This window comes from Babylonia areolata, chromosome 3, assembly GCF_041734735.1.
Source record: "Babylonia areolata isolate BAREFJ2019XMU chromosome 3, ASM4173473v1, whole genome shotgun sequence".
Lineage (NCBI taxonomy): Eukaryota > Metazoa > Mollusca > Gastropoda > Neogastropoda > Buccinidae > Babylonia > Babylonia areolata.
The window spans coordinates 48,521,409-48,541,503 of NC_134878.1; the positions used below are offsets into that span (position 1 = coordinate 48,521,409).

At 45.9% G+C, this 20,095-nt stretch overlaps 1 protein-coding gene across 2 annotated transcripts in view; it reads left to right on the top strand.

The window, feature by feature from the left end:
- The window catches only part of LOC143280044 (uncharacterized), a 111,395-nt gene that overhangs the window by 46,304 nt on the left and 44,996 nt on the right, over positions 1 to 20,095 (top strand). For both annotated transcript variants that reach the window (XM_076584523.1, XM_076584522.1), the window contains exons 3-4: positions 451 to 588; positions 14,891 to 15,037. In XM_076584523.1, the coding sequence (XP_076440638.1) occupies positions 451 to 588; positions 14,891 to 15,037 (285 nt within the window). The remainder of the gene's footprint in view (positions 1 to 450; positions 589 to 14,890; positions 15,038 to 20,095) is intronic.

The window sequence follows — 20,095 nt, forward strand, 5'->3', positions numbered from 1 at the left end:
TTTTTTTTCATCCATAATTGGTCTGTTTTTATTCATATTCTTTTTAATGCAACATATTCATACACACACACACACACACACACACACACACACACACACACACACAGACGCACGCACGTACGCACGCACGCACACAAATACACACACACACACACACACACACATATATATATATATATATATAACACTATATGCGTGAGTTGTGGTGTGCACATGTCTCTATGTGTCTGCGCGTGCATGTGTGTATGTGTGTTGTGCATGCTTATGCTGTGCCTACAAATAAGTGTACGTGCTCACTGATGTGTGAGCATGTGCATATACTTACGCACGAACGCAGACGTGTGTGCGATGCGCTTGCGTCTGCAGCGCATATGTATGTGTGTCAGTGTGCGTGCGCGCGCGTCAGTGTCCTGCACGTGTGAGTTGCACGTTGGTGCCTTTGCTTTTCAGCGTGCTCGGACTACCGGTACGGGCCCAACTGTATCCACCAGTGTGGCCATTGCCATGACGACGAGCCCTGTGCCCCTGCCACGGGCACCTGTACCAAGGGGTGCCACCCTGGACTGAGGGGGTACCGCTGTGACCAGAGTATGTACAAATCATCTCTCTCCTCTTTCTCTCTCTCTGTGTCTCTCTTCTTCTGTATCATTGTCCCTGTCTCGATCTGTCTGTCTGTCTGTCTGACTCTTTCTCTCTCTCTCTCTTTATCTTTCTTACACACACGCACACACACACTCTCTCTCTCTTTCTCATACATTATGTGTGTATGTGTTTGTGCAGATGCAGAGAGGCATACAGACACACAATGACACAAAGAGAAATATCACAACATACACATCAGTAATAGACGCTTTCAAAAGCGCCATTATAATCCAGCCAAGCTGTTTCTGCATCAAGCTTTCCTTCCTTCAGGGGTCGTTCTGTACAAACAGTGACTAACCGCCGGATTGCTCGTGTCCGGCGAACAAAGAACGGGAACAAAGCAAATCACTGGAGGCAAAGTGAGAAGTAGAACTGAGGAGCGCTGACGTAACTGCTTAATGGTCAACGATCAACCATAAATAACAAGATGAAAAATGAAGTATTCCGGGGAAAGGGAGTAGTGGTAGGATTAGATATATTGACGTTAGTACCGCTTATGGCCAACGAACAATCTCAAATACAAAGATGAAAAGTGGAGTATTCACGGGAAAGGGAGTAGTAGTAGGAGGAGGAGGAGGAGTAGATGTACTGACGTTACTACCTATTACCAACGAAGAATCAAAAAGAAGAAGAAGAAAATGGAAAGCATTGGAGGGAAAATAAGGAGTAGAAGGAGTACTGATGTCCTGCACGAGCCCAGTGATGCAAAAAGGCGAAGCAGTGGAGGGAAGGGAAACAAGTAGTAGGAGCCAAGCAAGCCTGACCCCACAAGACTCGTTCGCCAAGACGAAACACTTAGGACCAGCTCTCGTGTCTGCCCCTTTGCACAGTGTAGACCCCTCCTCTGTGAAGGGCCCGTGTGACTGTAAACCAGTGTTCAAGTACACTGACCCCCCGCTCCTGGAAGTGAGACAAGTAGTCCAGGCTGGACAATGCCTTTCGGTCGTGAACTTGATTGTCTGCTGGTACAGAACGCCACTGTTTTTTGTTTTGTTTTGTGTGTGTGTGTGTGTGTGTGTGTGTTTTCCACTCGCGCTCTCTCTTTTTCCTCATCTAGAGTCCTGCACACACATTGATAAGCTTAGACTTGAAATAAAGAAATGATTTGCTTTCATCTCTTTAACAGCACACACACACACACACATACAAAAATCAACTTGAGACATATCATATCACCCACCTCCCCAACCCCCTCCCGTCCTTTAAAACCAAACAAGTAATGTGAAAAATGGGTAAAGTGAGATCAACTAGAAAGATAACAGGAACCAAAGACATCAGTGTTTCATGATACGATCAAGTGAGCTGAGTGATATAAATAGCTGTGCGGTTTCGAAAGAGGAGGTTTTGAAAAAGATAAAAGCATATTGGTCAGAAAACAAATTGTCAACAGTTTCACAAAGTAAACAATGCCTGAGTTGTACAGGCAAGTAAAATATGTTCGGTTTCTCAAATATTCAGTACACGCACATCAGTATACTTGGGTACGTCATAACGTGAAACAGGCCACTCTCCATACCACAGTCACACTTCTCACAGCTACTACACAAATGGCAGAAAACGGGAGTAGGGGGTACAGGGGGGAAGGGGAGGGGGGGAAGACGACATAACGCATGGTTAAAAATTACAATACTGTTAATGATAAAACTGTTAGATAACTGATCTTTGCAATCCATGCTTGGGCATTTAAAGGTATGCTAGGGAGATCAAAACGTACAATGTACAGCTTGAACAGTACTTTAGTAGTCTCAGCTGTGACATCGCCTTTGCCTTGTCGGGCAAAGAAGCACTGGCACAGATCAAGTGTTGTGTATAGTGGCCTTTACTTGGATCTACACAGAAATGTTATCCACATGAGAAGAACGTTTTCTGACCTAGAATAAAAAGTTACACTTGTTATTTCATTGCTTTCACGCCACCTTCCTCAGCAAAAACTTTGTTGCTGCAGACGGTGTGAAACCACTGAAATTTACAATAATATATTTAAAAAAAAATCTTCTTCTATAATTATGCATCCAGAATCAGATAACTTAAACCAAGGCAGATGCTAAGCACCCCTGGTTGATCTGTTTATTACACAGAACAACATCGTAGTGGAGGAAAACAAATGCAACTAAGCAACTCTTCTGTCATCAAAATAAGAAAAAGAGGAAGAAGTTTGATGATATGATGATGATATGATATGATATGAAGAAGAAGAAGAAAATGAAAAATAAAAAGAATAAAAAGTCACACATCATCCGTCATGTTTTTCAATTTTGCAACCATTTTTCCCTTGTTGAAGTTGATCTGGGCTCTTGTGTTTCGTTGGCTGGGCGTATTATTACTACTACGACTACTACTACTGCTACTACTGCTACTACTACTACTACTATTATTATTGTTGTTGTTGTTATTGTAAACCTCCCCTTGCTTCTATCGTAAAGAATAAGCCAATGGTCTTTACCCAACACAAAGGGAGTCGGGTTCGGGGAAAAGACAGATTAGGATTCACTATAATAAAGAAAACACAGTCAGGCCCAAAGATGTTTCTTGTTCACTTTAATTTTGTTTCAATACTCTCTTAAGACTAAAAGGTGGAAAAGTTATACTAATTGACTAGCTAAAGAAAGAAAAGGTAAAAGAAAAAAAAAGGAAAAAAAAGGGGAAAAAGAAAAGGGCTCTAGCAACCGTGGCCTGGAAACATCAATGCAAACCAACATAAGAACAATGCATTGTACATTCATTTCCAGACTTACAGTTACACACAATAATATCAACATATATCATACGTTTCCCCATCCAAATGGAGGAACAACATACGGAATCTGGAATTAACAATTCCATGGGGTTGGGTACCCCAACCCATACTTCATACACGAGCATATCATCCATGAGACACGTGATAAGGGAATGCGCTATAGTACGTAGAACCTTCCGTTCAATCAACTCATATAGCATTATTAGCTCTCCACCTTGGGTTTTGCGCAACGGGTCATCAGCGAAGACAACCCACCCAAAACAAGAACCAATTAAGTGATGCGACAATCACTCTATGAATAAGGTAAACACCATCCAGTTTAACCCTATGCCGACCGAGTCGGATCATCTTCTTCCAATTATGTGGACCTCATTCATCCAACATCATTGGGTCACCTGATTCCCACGTGCTCAACCAACAACGCTCATTAGCTCGCGTTTACAGTCAATCACAATTTGGATAACTGACCACTGTCCGAACCTCAAACAATTGGTAACAAAATATAAACTTGGCTTGAAGTGTGTATACACACGAGCAAGAAAAATAAACAGACATTTACATCTAACATGAATACATGGGTATATCATATATAACGAAACAATTATGAGTGGGAGAGAGAAAGAGAGAGAGCGAGCGAGAGAGAGAGAGAGAGCGAGCGAGCGAGTGCAGACAGGCAGACAGAGAGCGTGAGTGACAGAGGCAGCGAGAGAGAGAGAGAGCGAGCGAGCGAGTGCAGACAGGCAGACAGAGAGCGTGAGTGACAGACAGAGGCAGCGAGAGGGAGAGAGAGAGCGAGAGCAGACAGACAGACGGGCAGAGAGCGTGAAAGGCAAGACGGAGGCACAGAGAGAGAGAGCGAGTGAGCAAGAGAAAGCGAGCGAGCGAGAGAGAGAGGGAGAGAGAGAGAGAGAGTATTCACACAGTTACGGGAAAAGAAACGTAATAACATATTTCAGTCTTTAACATTATTGCGAACATTCACTCATTAAACCAAAACTATATTCACTGAACATACTCATCCCAACTACAAGTACACCTGTCCATCAATACTAAACAACTGTCACCTATAAACACACTCTCCTTCATCATTATCGATTTCCCTTCCATTTATTATCATTATAGTTATTATCAATCCACAATAACCAGTAATCCCGAAATATTTATGTCCTGTATAGACTATCTTCCTCCAGTTCCTAACAGTTTTCCCCCCGCAAAAATAATACATGGAACTCTCTAAAAAACACCCCCAAAACACTTAATCTGCCACAACGCCAAAACAATACATAAAGATCCCGACAGTCGCATTTAAATATACCTTGGAAAACAAAACTGCTAAAACAACGCAAAACAATGAGCGCCGGCCGGATTAACCCCCAATATCTTCTGTTCAGTAATCTAACTTTCAAAGACAAAATATCCCAAAATATATCAAGACTTCCCAACCTCTAATTCAACGTCTGGCTAAACTTTCTCCTTTTTTTTCCTCCCAATGGTGTATTCTCTCAAATACATACTTTACTTCCCAATCAACATCAAGACTAAATAGGCTTTGCAAAAATCACAAACAATTAATGTGTCCAAATGCAAACGCACAAAAACAATCAATTTCCATCACATCAATATAACCTTGTAATGCACAATATAAAACATAATAACATACTAATATCAAGGAATAAAATCTCCTAGCATCAATGACAAAATGAAAATAAAATATTTCCACACACCTGCTTTCCTGGCCACATCTCTCAGCACATACTGCTTCTAAAAGGGTTGGGCACTAACTGACCCCCCGCCCTTCCCTACGCGACTACTTTCAGCAAGAGTGGGGCACTAACTGATTCCCCGCCCTCTGTTCTGGCACTACAGGGCGCGGTTCCTGAAATTACTACACCTCATAATTATTCACTAGGGCTATTCTATTTTAATTTTATTGACTAACCAAAAGTTATTTCCCCATAGATTCCAAGTACATACATTCAAAACCGATTTCCTATTTTTTTCATGTACATCATCTAAATCTCAACCGAAACTCTCTTACAAATAATAAACAAAATAATCAGAACTATTTTCTTAAAATTTACGGGAGAGTCTATTCCTCCCGCGAAATCCCCGCGAAAATATAGCGTCCTATCATCCCAGGGCGGCTAACAGCTGGCAGTAATCACCCTGACTTCAACTTAGGCAGAACTGACAACCCGATGGTATCAGGGCTCACCACAGGCTTGCCTATAGGGGCACATTCCCGCGGTCAGTCCCACACCTTGACCACGAGAGCGTCTGTAACATTAGACGGCTAGCCTTTGGTTCCCCACCAGCAGCCTTGGTGCCAGCATTAAAACCACAAGAACAAACTTCATACTCGTACGCCCTGTACGGGTGTACATATACCCCTCCAGAGCGAGATGTTTCCCCAAAAAATTAACAACATTTTGGAAACATCGATACTCAACCTTCAGTGGGTTCACCAGTACAAACCCTGATACAAATGTGGTACACACACAAAAATAAACAAACAAAAACAAACTGACATCATCATTGTCTAGGGAGATAACCCATGACAACTTCATTACTTTCCTGCAGCACAACTGCAGAAAATGGACATAGCCCAGTGTCACCGAACTTAACTGTCCCTATGAAGAGGACAGGAGCGACCGCAGGACTCCTATGACCTGCTTTACAGACTCAGCCTTCTGCCAGACTGGACTCTGGTCTATCAGGGATTCCAGGGCATCAGCGTGTTCGATTGCCAGACTCATGGAGTCTACCTGACCCCAATTGAAGTCACAGTACCGGTTTGTTGGCTTTCTGAGCCTGCTAGACCTACGGGGACGCAATGTTTCCTGACTATCCCCTGAGGACGGATTGCTTGGCCCCTCTGTGGCCTGATCTGTTAGACCTTCTTCCTCTCCTGTTTCATTCTGACTACCAGACTCAAGTGACTCCTCATTGAGTCCAGCCTGCTCAGTAGGATCAACCTCTTTAGCTTCTGATACGTCTTCCTGACCCACCAGTTCAGAACTGCTTAAGGAAAATGATCCTGGTCCATCTTCCTGGAGGTCCCCATCAGCCCTATCTTCCCGTGTCCCAGAACAAACCCTAGGTACAAAGGGTGCAGCTTCTGGTCTCAAACCAGCACGGGGCTGCTCCTGAGGGTATATGGGCACAAGGGTGTCCTCCTCCTCCTCTGACTCTTCATTCTCTTCATCCTTAGTTGTCTCTATGTGGTGCCTCTTTGGGGGAGCTGGCCTGACAGGAGGGGGTTGCTCTGGCATCCCAACAGCCCCTACAGGCAGAAGTAGGTTGCGGTGCAAAGTCCTGTTGGGACCATTACCCCCCTCTTGTCTCACAGTGTACACTGGAAGCTCGGGGTGACGGGAAATCACTACATAGACCTCCTTCTCCCAACGGTCATCCACCTTAGAGGTTACCCTTGGGCCTAGTTTCCTGACTAGACACCGGTCTCCAGTCTCTAAGGCTACAGCATGGGCCCGCAGATCATACCGGGCCTTATTCCGCTCGGCTATCTTCTGCATATTCTTGGAAGCCAAATCATAGGCCTGCTGGAGGTTTGTTTTGAGACCCTTAACATATTCTGTCAAGGATGAGGACTTCCTGTCTGGGGAGATCCCAAAAGCCAAATCAATAGGGAGCTTGGGCTGTCTACCAAAGAAAAGATAGAACGGACTGTAGCCCGTGCTCTGGTGCACACAGCAATTATATGCATGGACACAAGCTTGCAAGTGCTTCCGCCAATCTTTCTTCTTTTCCTCTTCTAAACTGCGTAGCATGCCAATGAGCGTTCTGTTCCATCGCTCCACTGGATTCCCGGCAGGATGATATGGCGTTGTTCGACATTTTTCAATGCCCAGCATCCCACAGAGTTCCTTGATGATGCGTGATTCGAAATCACGGCCCTGGTCTGACAGGATGCGCTCTGGGAACCCATACAACATGAAAACGTTGTCCCAGAGTGCCTTGGCTACAGTTCTTGCCTTCTGATCTTTAGTACAGATGGCCTGGGCATACTTAGTGAAATGATCCATCACTACCAGGATGTTCTGCTTCTGCCCCTTGACCTCGATGGTGAGGAAGTCTATGGAAAGCAATTCCATGGGACTGCTGGTTGAGATGGTCCCTAAAGGTGCCTTCTGAGTGGCTGAACTCTTCCTTATGCACCTTTCACACTGCCTTATCCGACGCTCAAGCTGGGTAGCCATATAGGGCCAAAAGAACCTGGCTCTTGCATGCCTGATAGCATCTTCAAAATGAGTGTGGAAAAGGTCGTCATGGACTCCCTTCATGGCCGCCTCTTGGTGTGAACGGGGAACCAAAATCTGTACCCTCTTTTGACTTCTATCATCAAGAACTATCCTGTACAGAATACCATCTTTTATGGTCAAGCGTTTCATCTCACGATGATATGCTTTCAAGACAGAGTTGGTGGTACGTAGGGGCTGTCCTGACTGCAGTGACTTCTTCACCATGGCCAGATCCGGGTCTGACTGCTGGATTTTCACCCAGTCCGGTGGTGCCATGTTGAGTGCAGGAGCTGTTGGCTCCAGTAAAGCGTCAGGGATAGCAGTTGGATCTTTGCATACAGCCTCAACGGAAGGGATCGGGTGTTCTACCTCCAAATCTGCGTGACCTGGCCCACCTGCCTGCTGGACGGTCACCTGGAAACAACCAACTTCCTTTCCTACCCCCTTAGACTGCAAGACAGCAGACACGGCCTCTTTGTCTACTTCAACAACCGGAGCATCATCAAACGCTCTGGCTTTGTCAAGGAGAAACTTGGTCTTCTCCATCGTATCCAGGAAGTCGGGGTCTTCCTCTGGCGAGGGCTGAGGGCGCCTAGATAGCCCATCAGCGTCATTGTGGGAAGTCCCCTTCTTGTATACAAGCTCAAAATCATACAGAGACAACGACGCCAGCCACCTGTGGCTAGTGGCGTCCAGCTTCGCGCTCTTGAGCACGTAGCAAAGCGGATTGTTGTCTGTGTAGACAGTCACCTTGGCTCCTACTAGGTAGTCATGAAACTTCTCAGACATGGCCCATTTTAAGGCCAGAAACTCCCTCTTGTGGGCAGGGTAGTTGGCCTCTGACTTGTTGAGGCCCCGACTGGCATAGGCGATTACCTTGGGCCCCGTGTCCTGTTGCTGATACAGAACAGCCCCGAGACCAGTACCACTTGCATCGCAATGTAACTGGTAAGGTCTCTGCGGGTCTGGAAACCCGAGAATAGGGGCTGAGGTCAATGCCTTGATGATTGAGTCAAAGGCTGCCTGATGCCTACACTCCCAAAGATGGGAAATGTCTGAGGCCAGCGTGAGGTGGTTCTTCTTCCCTGCCTTCCTAGCCGTCTTGGTCGGGAGGTAGCCAGCTGTCAACTCATTCAAGGGCTTCACTATGGTGGCGAACTGTTTCACCCACCTCCTGTAGAAGCCACAAAACCCTAGGAATGACTTGACTTCTCTAACTGTCTTGGGAACGGGCCAGGTGGTGAGGGCCTCAATCTTTTCTGGGTCGGGTCTGACACCCTCTCCAGAGATAAGGAATCCCAAGTGCTTGACCTCCCTTACCCCAAAGATACATTTTTCAGGATCTAGCTTGAGATGATATTTCCGGAGCCGCTCCAGTACCCTCAGAGAACGCTCCTCGAGTTCCTGTAACGTCTCCCCATGCACCAGGACGTCGTCCAGGAACACGATGAGCTCTGACAGATTCATGTCGTGGAAACACTTCTCCATCAGTCGCTGAAAGGTACTGGGGGCATTTACCATTCCAAAACTAAGCCTTTCAAACTCAAAGAGCCCTAGAGGAGTGATGAAAGCTGAAACCTTCTTAGCCCTATCTGTCAATGGTACCTGATAGTAAGCTTTTGACAGGTCCATCGAACTGAAGTACTGTGATCCTGTCAATGTCCTAAGCAAATCCTCAATCTTAGGTACTGTGTAGCTATCCCTGATGGTCCTGGCATTAACAGCCCTGTAGTCTACACATAGCCTAAGCTGCCCTGTTTTCTTCCTAACTAAAACTATAGGACTTGCAAATGGGGAAGATGATGGCTTTATGATACTGGCATCTAAAAGCTCCTGTATGTGGCGTCTAACATCCTCTAGATCTTGGGGAGGGATTGGTCTGGGGCGTGCACGTATAGCAGGACCAGGGGTCAATTCTATATCATGCAACACATCGGTTTTACCTATATCAAATTCAGCCTGAGTGAAAACATCTGAGAAACTAACTAGTTTTTCTGTGAAAGAAGCTTTCCATTCTGGATCAACTTCATCACCAAACTTAAATTTAGACCTTAAACTACACCTATCACTAACATTGTCAGGGTCAGTCACTGAAAAAGAAGAGGTAACATTATTCATTGACCTACAGTCCTCTGATATCTGCTGGATAATCTGCGTCACAGCGTACTCTGCACGGATGCAGAACACGTCGGCAATGACCTGCCTCCGTTTGACGCAGATCGGACTGTCAGTGTTGTTCACCACAGTCACTTTCACTCTGGGTAAGGCGGATGTTGGTGCCTTTGACGCCAGGACTGCAAGACCATCTGGTAGGGCGTCGACAGTGGGCTCCTGGACCAAGACAGCATCCCTGGTGGTGACCAGGCCTGGTCGTGTCATCCCTCGAAGGTCCACTGCCGAATGTGGTGGAATGGAGATGGGTCGCCCTACCAGTCTGATGGGAGCGAGACGCCCGTCCTTGTTACCAGCAGCCTCACTGTAGGCGAAGGCTACCTCACAACGGATGTTGCGAGGAGAGGACCGCTTGCCAGACGTGGAGGTGTTGTAATCTTTTGCGAAACACCTGATGGCATTGGTGCCGAGGACGACAGGTACACGGGTGGAGAAGGACGTGTCTGGCCCCACTAATGCTACAGTGTCTACAACCCTAGAAGTCCCACCTATCTCTTCCGGTAGTTCTACGGTTACCCTAGCACACCCTAAGTATGGGACCTCCTGACCTCCAGCACCTTTGATGTTAAGATCAAAATCAAGCTGTTCTAACTCTACTGTGGGTAAATAAGTCCTAAAGAACGACTCTGAAACAATGGTCACTTGTGACCCACTGTCCACTAAAGCCTTAGCGCTAACTCCATTCACTCTAATGGGGGCCTCACAGCAGGGTCCTACCAGTGCCTCTAAACTTGGCTGTGTGTCTGCTTTTCTATCTACCATATTGCACTGAATCTCGGCTAAGACATCCCTTGACGACAAAGTTACTATCTGTTGGGCCGACACATTCCTTACCACTACCTTGACCCGCGTGTCCGTCTCCATTCCTGCTGAGCACACCTCCACGTGCGGGGGTAGCCAGTCCTTGCCCCTTGGCAGAACCTGGATGGGTGCGGGCGGTGTCCTGGAAAGGTGTCCCCGCAGCTCGCAGGTCTGCCCCGGTGAGAGCTTCACCACGGCATTGGCTGCCAGTCTCACCGGCTGTAGCTTGAGGAGGTCGTTGTCCAGGATCTCCACCGCTCGCTCCACCCAGTCTGCCTTTGGTGTTGGGGCTTGGTCGTTCCGGGCCTTGGCTTCCCCGTCAGCCTTGGCCCCTTTTAGTTTAAAGGGACCTCGGGGAGTCCCTTCCGTCGGCGCCACTCGTTGTTGCGGCGACGCCTCCTCCTGTCCTCTTCTGCAACCAGGCGAGGATTGGGCGGGTTCCGACAGTCCCGGTAGTAGTGGCCTTCCAGCCCACACTTGTAACAGGGACCTCGTGCTCGTCTGGGAAGTGGCGGTGGGTGGTTGTCTCCCATCGCTGGCGTGGCCGTCTGGGTGACATGGGCGACGACCTCGGGCTGCCGACCCGTCCTCCGCTCTGACTGACCAAGGCCCTCTATTTTCCTCGTAGCCTTGAATAGGTCAGCGAATGTGGGCGCCCCTTCTCCAGGTACGCCGAACTTGCTTCTGAGTTCCAGGGCGATCAGCCCCGAGCAGCTCTTTGAAAAAGCTAAATAAAGTCTCCTGTTGAAGGTCTCGTCTGAGTACTGAGCCGTTGCCTGCAGGTCTTTCATTTTTTCGTAGACGTCGAGAAGGTGGTCGGCTAGTTTCTGCCCAGGCTTCGGCCGTGCCTGGCAGATGTCTATAAAAACATCGTCTGGGGGCTTCAGTGTCCCAAATAAACCGTCCAGCTGCTCCAGGATGTGGTGGGCGTCATCAGTCCGGAGACTGTGGACGTGTTGGAGTGCGGGACCCCGAAGGTGTCGTTTGACAAACGCTGCCTTGTTCCCGACTGTCTCGTCATCCAGGGCCGCCCGTACGAGCGGGTACCACTCAGTGAAGGTGGTCTCCTGAGGGGTTGTGGGGGGCCGGCCGGTGAAGATCTTGACTTTTGGGGCCATGGGTGGCGGCTGTGCGATGACTGTGATCTGGTCGTGTTGGGCCCGCCTCAACCGGTCCTCCAGATCAGCCACAGCGAGCCGATGACGCAGCTCAAGCTGTTGCAGCTGGTCCCGCAGGGTAGCCACGTCATCGGATGTGCCAGGCGTGTCCGACGTTGGGCCCTCCCCACTCAGCTGTCTGGCGTCCTCTTCGGAAGCCATGATTTCAGGTTGCTAGAGCCCTTTGTTAAAGTTCTTACTATTTATTTGCTTTTTCTATTTTTTTCCTTAGCCTAATCTGCTAGTCCCCTATTGGGCGCCAAAATGTAAACCTCCCCTTGCTTCTATCGTAAAGAATAAGCCAATGGTCTTTACCCAACACAAAGGGAGTCGGGTTCGGGGAAAAGACAGATTAGGATTCACTATAATAAAGAAAACACAGTCAGGCCCAAAGATGTTTCTTGTTCACTTTAATTTTGTTTCAATACTCTCTTAAGACTAAAAGGTGGAAAAGTTATACTAATTGACTAGCTAAAGAAAGAAAAGGTAAAAGAAAAAGGAAAAAAGGGGAAAAAGAAAAAGGGCTCTAGCAACCGTGGCCTGGAAACATCAATGCAAACCAACATAAGAACAATGCATTGTACATTCATTTCCAGACTTACAGTTACACACAATAATATCAACATATATCATACGTTTCCCCATCCAAATGGAGGAACAACATACGGAATCTGGAATTAACAATTCCATGGGGTTGGGTACCCCAACCCATACTTCATACACGAGCATATCATCCATGAGACACGTGATAAGGGAATGCGCTATAGTACGTAGAACCTTCCGTTCAATCAACTCATATAGCATTATTAGCTCTCCACCTTGGGTTTTGCGCAACGGGTCATCAGCGAAGACAACCCACCCAAAACAAGAACCAATTAAGTGATGCGACAATCACTCTATGAATAAGGTAAACACCATCCAGTTTAACCCTATGCCGACCGAGTCGGATCATCTTCTTCCAATTATGTGGACCTCATTCATCCAACATCATTGGGTCACCTGATTCCCACGTGCTCAACCAACAACGCTCATTAGCTCGCGTTTACAGTCAATCACAATTTGGATAACTGACCACTGTCCGAACCTCAAACAATTGGTAACAAAATATAAACTTGGCTTGAAGTGTGTATACACACGAGCAAGAAAAATAAACAGACATTTACATCTAACATGAATACATGGGTATATCATATATAACGAAACAATTATGAGTGGGAGAGAGAAAGAGAGAGAGCGAGCGAGAGAGAGAGAGAGAGCGAGCGAGCGAGTGCAGACAGGCAGACAGAGAGCGTGAGTGACAGAGGCAGCGAGAGAGAGAGAGAGCGAGCGAGCGAGTGCAGACAGGCAGACAGAGAGCGTGAGTGACAGACAGAGGCAGCGAGAGGGAGAGAGAGAGCGAGAGCAGACAGACAGACGGGCAGAGAGCGTGAAAGGCAAGACGGAGGCACAGAGAGAGAGAGCGAGTGAGCAAGAGAAAGCGAGCGAGCGAGAGAGAGAGGGAGAGAGAGAGAGAGAGTATTCACACAGTTACGGGAAAAGAAACGTAATAACATATTTCAGTCTTTAACATTATTGCGAACATTCACTCATTAAACCAAAACTATATTCACTGAACATACTCATCCCAACTACAAGTACACCTGTCCATCAATACTAAACAACTGTCACCTATAAACACACTCTCCTTCATCATTATCGATTTCCCTTCCATTTATTATCATTATAGTTATTATCAATCCACAATAACCAGTAATCCCGAAATATTTATGTCCTGTATAGACTATCTTCCTCCAGTTCCTAACAGTTTTCCCCCCGCAAAAATAATACATGGAACTCTCTAAAAAACACCCCCAAAACACTTAATCTGCCACAACGCCAAAACAATACATAAAGATCCCGACAGTCGCATTTAAATATACCTTGGAAAACAAAACTGCTAAAACAACGCAAAACAATGAGCGCCGGCCGGATTAACCCCCAATATCTTCTGTTCAGTAATCTAACTTTCAAAGACAAAATATCCCAAAATATATCAAGACTTCCCAACCTCTAATTCAACGTCTGGCTAAACTTTCTCCTTTTTTTTCCTCCCAATGGTGTATTCTCTCAAATACATACTTTACTTCCCAATCAACATCAAGACTAAATAGGCTTTGCAAAAATCACAAACAATTAATGTGTCCAAATGCAAACGCACAAAAACAATCAATTTCCATCACATCAATATAACCTTGTAATGCACAATATAAAACATAATAACATACTAATATCAAGGAATAAAATCTCCTAGCATCAATGACAAAATGAAAATAAAATATTTCCACACACCTGCTTTCCTGGCCACATCTCTCAGCACATACTGCTTCTAAAAGGGTTGGGCACTAACTGACCCCCCGCCCTTCCCTACGCGACTACTTTCAGCAAGAGTGGGGCACTAACTGATTCCCCGCCCTCTGTTCTGGCACTACAGGGCGCGGTTCCTGAAATTACTACACCTCATAATTATTCACTAGGGCTATTCTATTTTAATTTTATTGACTAACCAAAAGTTATTTCCCCATAGATTCCAAGTACATACATTCAAAACCGATTTCCTATTTTTTTCATGTACATCATCTAAATCTCAACCGAAACTCTCTTACAAATAATAAACAAAATAATCAGAACTATTTTCTTAAAATTTACGGGAGAGTCTATTCCTCCCGCGAAATCCCCGCGAAAATATAGCGTCCTATCATCCCAGGGCGGCTAACAGCTGGCAGTAATCACCCTGACTTCAACTTAGGCAGAACTGACAACCCGATGGTATCAGGGCTCACCACAGGCTTGCCTATAGGGGCACATTCCCGCGGTCAGTCCCACACCTTGACCACGAGAGCGTCTGTAACATTAGACGGCTAGCCTTTGGTTCCCCACCAGCAGCCTTGGTGCCAGCATTAAAACCACAAGAACAAACTTCATACTCGTACGCCCTGTACGGGTGTACATTATCATCATATACTTTATTATTATTATTATTACTTTAATCACCATTATTATTATTATTATTATTATTATCATAACCACCACCACCACCACCATAGTCATAATCCTTAACGTCGTTAACGTGCGGTACGTTTCAGAGTGTGAGCCCTACACGTACGGCCCGAACTGTGTGCACAAGTGTGGCCACTGCCGTCGGCTGCCGCAGCTCCTCACCTGTAACCCGGTCACCGGCCTGTGTGCGGGAGGCTGCATGCCCGGCTGGCAGGGCGACCGCTGCGATCAGGGTGAGCGTCGTTGTCGTTCTTGTCATCATCAACGTCGTCATTGTTGTTGTCGTTGTCGTCATCGTCGTCGTTGTTGTCATCATCAGCGTTATTGCTGTTGTCGTCGTCATTGTCGTCGTTGTTGTTGTCGTCATCGTCGTTGTTGTCATCATCCGCGTTGTTGTTTTGTTGTTGTCGTCGTCTTCGCCGTCGTTTTTTATGTCGTCACTGTTATCATTGTCGTTTTTGCCGTCATCGTCGTTGTTGTAGTCGTCGTCGTTATCTTGGTTATTGTCAGTATTATCATTTTCATCTTGATGTTCTTCTTTGTCATCATCACCTTTTTAAAATAAAATCCCTTTGCTCTTGTTCATGGTTATATTTGAATTTGTATTTCTTTTTATCACAAGAGATTTCTCTGTGTGGAATTCGGGCTGCTCTCCCCAGGGAGAGCGCGTCGCTATGCTACAGCGCCACCCAATTTTTTGTATTTTTCCTGCGTGCATTTTTATATGTTTTTCCTGTCGAAGTGGATTTTTCTACAGAATTTTGCCAGGAACAACCCTTTTGTTGCCGTGGGTTCTTTTATGTGCGCTAAGTGCATGCTGCATACGGGACCTCGGTTTATCGTCTCATCCGAATGACTAGCGTCCAGACCACCACTCAAGGTCTAGTGGAGGGGGGGGGGAATATCGGCAGCTGAGCCGTGATTCGAACTAGCGCGCTCAGATTCTCTCACGTCCTATAGGCGGATGCGTTACCTCTATCACTCCATGATGATGATCGGGATACAAAACTAATAAGACTATCATCAGCATAGTCATCATCGTCATCTGGTCATCATTTTCACCATATCCATCAACACCACCACCACTTGTATTATCAGTAGTAGTAGTAGTAGTACAGCAATTGTGATAAGCAATGGTAGTCGTTATTACAGTGACGGCGGCGGTGGTGGTGGTAGTGGTGCGTGGTGTAATGGTCGTTGGTTAAAAGAAGCTACTTGTTAGCAGTGTTCAGATAGAACAAAACAAAAAATAAAAATACAACATGAAAAAAGCGAGGACGGTGCGAGGTGTGTGGGAGTGTTGAGTCCAGAAACAAAACTGGAATAAAATAAGAAAGGTGAGAAGGTGAAAGAAAGAACGAAAGAAAATGTAGAAGAAAAGAGAAGGGGAATGAGGGGTCGGGGGGTAGAGAAAGAGCAACGTTAAACAGGGTACAGGATGATATCAAGGTTAAGATAATTACTACTACAACAGCTACAAAAGCTAAACTTGATATCCCCGTCATGATTTTTTTTTTTTTTATTTTTTTTTTTTTTAGCATTCACGATTTTCAGTTGTTAACACGCATCAAACTTAATGCTTTTCTTACACTCCAAGAAGTCTCTGGCGGAGGGAATGACTTACAGACAAACAGAATGACAGGGAGAGAGAGAGAGAGAGAGAGAGAGAGAGAGAGAGAGATTAAAAACACAGTAGTTGCCAACATAAACACTCTTTTTAAACAAACACTTTCTTCTTTGATTAAACAAAAACGAAACAGTAACAACAACAATAATAGCTTCCGTTTTGGAGATAACGCAAGAAAAACACAAGGTGATTTGCACAGCGCTACTCAACCCAAACCTTGATCCTGGCAATATACAGGCTTCACAAAAAAGTTAAGGACCACCCCATCAGAGTAGGCATGTTTTCCTTAAATGTCAAAAAGCTCGAAAGATGGTTTAAATCATTCAGTCTGCACGGTTTAAATCATTCAGTCTGCACATTATGATTTATCATTGGCCTCTCGTTGAAAACACTAATGGCTGTTTCGGGTGCACGTGAACCATTGAATATGCGTTTTGAAAATGGGCGGTGCTCATTACATTAGTTGTGTACACCGCTGTTTGTGGAAAGTTTCAGTTTCAAGAGGTATCAAAGCGTACGGACTGATCCGAATGATGCTATACCACATTTGCTGTTGAAGAAGAAGAAGAAAAGAAAGTCCTCCTGAGATGCTTGACCGACCATCACATTGACACAACACGCTAGTCAGACTGTGTCGAAAATGAAGAATCATTTCCCTGTGACCTAAAAAGTAACTACTGCAAGATCTCAAGTGGTCAATTCTTATGATCCAGGTAATTATATAAATACACTGCACAGAACACGTCCCACTGAGTGTGTATGTACAGTTCAGAATAAACCTTAGTGATAGATACATTCCCGTACACTAAAGCACGCGCAACCAGGCCTTATCACCCCCCTTACCCATACCTGCCCCTAGTCCCCACCCCCATCCGGATTAAAATTCTACCAGATCCTTCTGCCCGCCGTTTTAGAGGAGGGGGGGGGGGGGCATGGGGGATGAGGGGGGGGTCTTGTGGAAGAGGAGGCTGAAGCCAAAGAGAGGGGCATTGTTGGGAAACAGACGCTGCAGTTGTTGTGTGACGTGAGAGGGGAAAGTTATCTATCTGCCGGAAGTTGCGGAAACAGAACTTTGAATTGTTCTGGCGGTGACGTGGGATGGTGCCGATCTTTCCTTAGCGGCTGTGTGTGTAGGTTCCTGTGCCGTTTTTCTTCTTGTTGTTGTTTTTAACCGGCGACGGGCTGTACGTGCCCGTGTGTGTGTGTGTGCGCGCGCGTACATGTGAGCTTGCTTGCACAGTTGTTGATTTTGACTGTTGCATCCTTTTCCCCCCTGTCTGTCGGCCTGGCCTCAACTGATCTCACGTTACGACGAATTTAGAATGGGGTGAGATCCTGGGGCCGGGGGTGGGTAGGCATATACATCATGTATTGACAGCATGCTGAAACGGAAAACTCAATCGTCTACTTCAGCCTCTCTCACTGTCTCTGTCTCTTCTCTCACACACACATGCGCATGCACGCATGCACGCACGCACGCACACACACACACACACACACACACACACACACACACACACACACGCGGGCGCGCGTGCGCACGCACGCACACACACACACACACACACACACACACACACACACACACACACACATACACACACACATTGCAAAACAGGGAAGAAAGGTGAAAAGATTACCAAACACCATTTACTAAGACGTTACGCAGAAATAATTCCCTTTCTCTCTCTCCACCTCTCTCTCCCCCCCCCCCCCCCCCCCCCCCCTCTCTCCTCCTTCAGTCTCTCTCTCTGTCGCTCCCCCCCCCCCCCACACACACACACACCCATCTCTCTCCCTTACCTCTCTAAGTATATTCCCAGAACTTTATTTTTTTACGAAGATGTCTCCCATCATGTTGAATAAGTAACAGGGGAAGAGGGGGGAGCAAACCAACCAGACATAAACATGCTATACATAGGCGCGAGCTGTGGCAGTCTCGCCTTATGATTCACCTCACGGTTCAAACATCTTCATGGAGGGGAGTGAGAACTGTAGAGGGGCGGTCGAGAGGCTGGTAGGCCACTGGGAGGTGACACTTTCACTCAGACGTAACTGGTTTGATTCTGGAGAGAGAGAGAGAGAGAGAGAGAGAGAGAACGAACGAACGAACGAATCTTTTTTAATTAGGGAAGTGGAGTAATCATGCATATGTTTTTACATCCAGCCCTCAGAACAAAGAGAAATAAACTAAAAATGTTCACAAGATAATAAGAGTGAAGAGAGAGAGAGAGAGAGAGAGAGAGAGAGAGAGAGAGTTTCACTCAGACTTAACTGGTTTGATTCTGGGAGTCACAGAGAGAGAGGTATATATAGTACAGGCACTGTGCCACACGTGCTCAATCACATACTCACGCACTCACGTACAAAAAGGCGCGTATCAAAACACATACACACACGCACTCGCGCGCGTGCGTACACACACGCACGCACGCACACACACACACACACACACACACACACACACACACACACACACACACACACTTCTGTAAACATACACTGTCACACGAACTGTTACGAATTCTGATGTTGATTCAGGTTAAAGATTTCTTTTGTCCGTGACCGTAGCTGGGGCATGGAGGACCTTAGGAAACGTAAACAGTGCGATAAATTGTACAATAATATGAAATTAAAAAAATATAACTCAACTGGACACGATTGGTCATCATATTTGTCATGAAATGAAACAATGCATAACGGTGAACGTTTTTCAGCCAGGGAAAACGTTCAACGAAGAGTTATAGATTCCCAACGAAAACAAAACCCCAGTATATTTTCAGGCGGACATAAAAACAAAACAGACCCAATTTGTCGATTCGCATCTAGAGATAAAACGGTTAATAACGGATGCTTTCAACGACCAGTGACAACATGCAGTCAGCAAAGAGCCACAGTTTTGTTTTTTATTGGTTTGTTTTTCAATAAATGAAATAAGAATGAACAAGCCTTTCTTTTGGTTTTGTGCTAGCAACATGACAGTACCGGATGTAGTCCTTGAACGAGAGTGCAGATGTTTGATGTGAATTATAGTAAGTTGTTGTGGTATCACATGCATTGGCACGACAGGATAAAATGAAAAGAAATCCATCTTCAACAATGCTAGTTGAAGTAACTGCAACGACCGTTTCTGACATGATGGGTTGTGTGTGTGTGTGTGTGTGTGTGTGTGTGTGTGAGTGTGTGTGCGTGCGTGTGTGTGGGGGTGGGTGGGGGGTGGTGCGTGCGTGCGTGCGTTATCTTTTGTGAGATTTCCGCGACGATCTAAGGCTTAATTCTGCAACATCTTTTTCAACATTTGTACTGCCATGTTTCTGGGCCATTAAGACAATAAATCGTCCTTGTATTTCTTCACACAGTGACACTGACAGTCGCTAAAGTAGTTCTTACTTTCTTTTGAAAGCAGGCCCAGTTCACGTAAGTGAAATGTTGTCGTCGCCAGCGAACTGAGGAAGATTGACTCGATTTTCTTGTCTTTGTGAGGGTAGAGGATGATTATATTTAACCGAGACACGTCACGACAGGCTGTGTTTAAGATGTCCGTTTAATAAATGAGTTAAGGAAATTTTAACTGCCAGAGAAGCATGATTAGTTTTTATTTTTATTTTTCGGAACGGAGTTAAAAGTGGTTCAGAACGAGTGAGTGAACGTGAGAGATACAGCT